This window comes from Suricata suricatta, chromosome 13, assembly GCF_006229205.1.
Source record: "Suricata suricatta isolate VVHF042 chromosome 13, meerkat_22Aug2017_6uvM2_HiC, whole genome shotgun sequence".
In the NCBI taxonomy this organism is placed as follows: domain Eukaryota; kingdom Metazoa; phylum Chordata; class Mammalia; order Carnivora; family Herpestidae; genus Suricata; species Suricata suricatta.
The window spans coordinates 60,900,483-60,905,536 of record NC_043712.1 but is presented as its reverse complement, the minus strand read 5'-3'; the positions used below and the strand labels follow the sequence as shown (position 1 = coordinate 60,905,536).

The 5,054-nt window shown below is 41.3% G+C and overlaps 1 protein-coding gene across 1 annotated transcript; it reads left to right on the top strand.

Annotated features, from left to right (window-relative positions):
- Nucleotides 1-2,708: 2,708 nt before the first annotated feature.
- LOC115276636 (homeobox protein OTX2-like) lies at nucleotides 2,709-4,467 on the top strand. Its single transcript, XM_029920694.1, is given in 2 exon segments — nucleotides 2,709-3,920; nucleotides 4,424-4,467. Coding segments are annotated over 2 exon segments (852 nt in total). The 5' UTR covers nucleotides 2,709-3,112.
- Nucleotides 4,468-5,054: the final 587 nt, after the last annotated feature.

Below are 5,054 nucleotides of genomic sequence, written 5' to 3'. Positions count from 1 at the left end.
GTTCTTTGTGCCTCTTGAATTTGAATGTCTATTTCTTTTCCCAGATTTGGGAAATTCTCAGTTATAATTTGGTCAAGTATCCCTTCAGGCCCTTTCTCTCTGTCTTCCTCTTCAGGAATTCCTATGAGCCGGATGTTGTTCCATTTGATTGTATCACTCAGATCTCGAATTCTCCTTTTCTGCTCCTGAATTAATTTCTCTCTCTTTTTTTCAGCTTCCTCTTTTGCTAGAACTATATCTTCTAATTCACCTATTCTTCTCTCTGCCTTGTCAATCCTTGAGGTGGCTGCCTCCAGTTTGTTATTCACCTCACCTATAGCCTTTTTTTAACTCATCAGTTGATTCTTTGATGCTTTTCTCGACCCCAGCGATTTTTTAATGTTTATTTATTTTTGAGAGAGAGAGACACAGAGTGCAAGCAGAGGAGGGACAGAGAGAGGGAGGCACAGAATCCGAAGCAGGCTCCAGGCTCTGAGCTGTCAGCACAAAGTTCGATGTTGGGCTCGAACTCGTGAACTGCAACATCATGACCTGAGCCAAAGTTGGTCTCTTAACTGATTTAGCCACCCAAGCAACCCGATTTTCTTCATTTCAAAAGTTTATAAAGCTTCCCTAAAAAAAAAGAAATGATGCAAGGCAGTTATTACCAAATAATCATATAACTGCTTATACGTTACATTAAATGAGTATTAATTTCTATATAATACAGCTAAACTAAACCATATGCCTTTTTGAAATCATAGTATGCGATTCACTTATGTCTAGAGGCTTATTCTGATATTTCTCTGTCAGACTGGGAATGACTGAACAGGCAGTGGCAACAGAATCCCCACATTATTTCTGAAGAGGGCTGCTTTGAGGTAGGGAGGCAGAATAAAGATTTGAACATGGGACAACCTCTAAACTTATGGCAGAACTATAAATATCTGAGAAGCCATCATTAGAATTTCCAACCTTGAAGCAGTTGTAAGCAATGAGAGAATTCTTTTAAATAAAGATTCCTGCCTAGCTGCAAATCTGAAAACAAATGGCAAAGTATGAGCCTGTCAAAGAGTGATTATAAACTGCCTTTGAAGAGTTAGCACTGTGTCAACACAGGACAGAGGGTGGTTGTTCTTATCCTGGCCTTCTCAGCTGGTCAGACAAACCCCGTTGTTGCTCAATATATTGTGGCTTTCAAACATGTTGGATTGTTTTACAGTGAGAAATATAGTATGCAGGAGTGTCTGGGTGACTAAATCAGTTTAAGTGTCCAACTTCAGCTCAGGTCATGATCTCGAGTTTCAGGAGTTTGAGCCCCACATCAGGCTCTGTGCTGACAGCTCGGAGCCTGGAGCCTGCCTCAGATTCTGTGTCTCTCCCTCTCTGCCCCTCCTCTACTCACTCCGTTTCTCTCTCTCTCTCTCTCTCTCTCTCTCTCTCTCTCTCTCTCTCTCAAAAATAAACAAACATTAAAAAAAGAAAGCTATAAAAAAAGAAATATAGTGTATACCATGTCTCAGCATACACCTACATATATAAAACCATATGAGCCACAAAATAAAGTTTAATAAGGTGACACATATTATTTTAATTTTTAGTGTATACCATTCATGCATTTTATTCTCCAGTTTTTGAAATTAACTTTTTAGATATAGATAATAAATACATTCAAAATAAATACATCTAAATTATAAACTTAAAGATATATATTTTTCATTTTATCTCTATAGATATGGATAGTATGTATATTTTTTATTTATTTAATTTTAGTCATAAATCAGCAATAGTCTGACCACAATTTCAAAAACAGGAAGTTTCAGTAAATTCTTCCACAGTAGGAGGATAACTCTCCTGGGAGTTCCAGTGCCTCTTACATACCAAAAGGATGCCTGTTTTGCCTTCATTCTCTCAGCACCAATGTGCACAATTTGTGCAGAATTAATTTATATTTATTAATCTTGGTGTTTTGACATTTTCTTTTTGGCTCATTTTGTGTCTTAGCTCTTCTTCCAACATTTTAAGCCTTTTGTAATCTTTTTTTTACAGTGAAAAGTGGAAGCAGGAAATTGCAAACTATTCTTTATTAATATCCTGTAGTAGATTAGCAAACAAAAATGCATTTCAAATTTTTAGAAATATATCATTCCTCATAATAAGTTTTTCTCCGTGTTGCATAAAATATGTCTCTTAAGAGACCTAAATATCTTTGTCTCTTTGTAAGAATTAAAAAGCCAAAAGTAGAAAAACTTACACTTGGCACTAATTTTTTTTAATTTTTTATGCTTTTTATTTACTTATTCATTAATAGTTTATTGTCAAATCGGTTTCCATATAACACCCAGTGCTTTTCCCCACAAGTGCCCCCCCTCCATGACCATCACCCTCTTCCCCCCTCACACTCCCCCTTCAGCCCTCAGTTCGTTTTCTCATCATCAGGGAAATACAAATCAAAACCACACTGAGATACCACCTCACACCAGTCAGAGTGGCTAAAATGAACAAATCAAGAGACTGTAGATGCTGGGTTTTTATTTATTTTTGAGAGAGAGAGGGAGACAGTGCGAGCAGGGGAGGGTAGAGAGAGACGGTGACACAGAATCCATAGACAGTCTCCAGGTTCTGAGCTAGCTCTCAGCACAGAGCCTGATGCGGGGCTTGAGCCCACAAACTGTGAGATCATGACACAAGCAGAAGCCGGATGCTTAACCAACTGAGCCACCAGGCAACCCAGTTGGAACTTAAATTTAAAAAAATTTTTTTTATTTTTTTAAAGTTACTAATACAGCACAAAGTTTATTGGATAAAAAGATAGAAAATTAAAACCACCATAGGTCTACGCTGGGAAAAAACCCTTGTTAAGTCTATTTTTCTATGGGTACATGAGTGTTGTTTTATTTTTGTTTTTTGTAAAAAAAAAAAATTATGTGATTAAAAATAAAAATCGATAGAGCAGCCCTCACCACGTCTACTTTGATAGCTGGCTATTTGGAATTTTGAAGGATAATTTAATATTTTTTCTAACTTCCCATGCGGCTGTAAGTTTAACTGCTCCAAACCCACACACTAAGGACACTGAATCTGTCCACCCCCAGCGATTTGGGTCGATTTTGCGCCTCCAAACAACCTTAGCATGATGTCTTATCTTAAGCAACTGCCTTACGCAGTCAATGGACTGAGTCTGACCACTTCGGGCATGGACTTGCTGCACCCTTTGGTGGGCTACCTGGCCACTCCCCGAAAACAGCACCGGGAAAGGACGTTCACCCAGGCGCAGCTAGACGTGCTGGAAGCCCTATTTGCTAAGACCCGGTACCCAGACATCTTCATGCGGGAGGAGGTGGGGCTGAAAATCAACTTGCCCGAGTCCAGGGTGCAGGTATTGTTTAAGAATTGAAGAGCTAAGTGCCGCCAGCAGCAGCAGCAACAGAATGGAGGTCAAAACAAAGTGAGACCTGCCAAAAAGAAGACCTCTCCAGCTCGAGAAGTGAGTTCAGAGAGTGGAACAAGTGGCCAGTTGACTCCCCCCTCTAGCACCTCAGTCCTGGCCATTTCCAGCAGCAGTGCTCCTGTGTCCATCTCCCCACTGTCAGACCCCTTGTCCACCTCCTCCTCCTGCATGCAGAGGTCCTACCCCATGACCTATACTCAGGCTTCAGGTTATAGTCAAGGATATGCTGGCTCAACTTCCTACTTTGGGGGCATGGACTGTGGATCTTATTTGACCCCTATGCATCACCAGCTTCCTGGACCCGGGGCCACACTCAGCCCCATGGGTACCAATGCAGTCACCAGCCACCTCAATCAGTCCCCAGCTTCTCTTTCCACCCAGGGGTATGGAGCCTCAAGCTTGGGTTTTAACTCAACCACTGATTGTTTGGATTATAAGGACCAAACTGCCTCCTGGAAGCTTAACTTCAATGTTGACTGCTTGACGGCGGGCCGCGACAATCTGAAAAGAGACCCGAGGCAAGGGAATGAGGAAGAAAGAGGAGACAGAAAGTCAGGGGACGGGAGGGACACTCAGAGCCATTGCACCAAAAGTGTCATTCTTTATTAGCAGTTTGTAGCTTTTATACAATAACCACAGGAGCTTACTGCCAAATAAGCAAAGCATAAAAATAGGCCAAGTTCCTTATTTTCCAGACTGTCCCCCTTGTGACCCTGCTTGCTAAAGCATACTTCCCTATGACCTCATGGAAGGATGAGAACTCTCAAGGGATAAGGAGGAGGAATTGTGGTAGACCCTTATTTTTAAAGGTCAGGGGCTGACCAGACCTTAGCATTTAACCATATCAGGGGCACGTGTGCAGGGTGCATGGAAGAGTCCCGAGAGCTGTTGCTCTACTTGTGGGAGGGTGCTTCCCCTTGAGAAAAAGGGGAACTTCCCTCTAAGGAGCTATAGTTCGACCGGTCACTCCTCCTGTGCTGCCGCTTCCCACAGATTATAAAGATCAGACATCCTCGTGGAAATTCCAGGTTTTGTGAAGATTTGTAGAACCTTTTTGTGGGTGATTTTTAAATGTACTGGGCTGGACATTCCAGTTTTAGCCAGGCATTGGTTAAAAGAGTTAGATGGGATGATGCTCAGACTCATCTTCTGATCAATGTTCCCGGAGGCATAGAAGGAAAAATGAAGGGCCTTAGAGGGGCCCACCAACCAGCAACCTGAAACGGACAAACCAGTCTACTTAAGATCCTGGCATAGTTTTAGATCATTGGTTTTCCTGATTTGCAAAGTGACCAAAAGCATTCTAGCCATGGACAACTAAACACCACCAAAAATAAAACTAAATTGTGAGGGAAAGGAGGGAAGACATAGCAGAGGTGTTCCAATGTTTTAGGCAATCCGTGGTTGAATCTTAGGAATGGACAGTGCCTCAAGCTCACTCACGTTTTATGACCAACTGGTAGTTGGCACTGAAAAACTTTTCAGGGCTGTGTGAATTGTGCAACTGATTGTCCTAGATGCACTACTTTATTTAAAAAATAATGTTCATAAGGAGTCAATATGTAGTTTAAGAGACAATCAGTGTGTGTCTTATATAAATGGTACATCTGTGGTTTTTAATCTG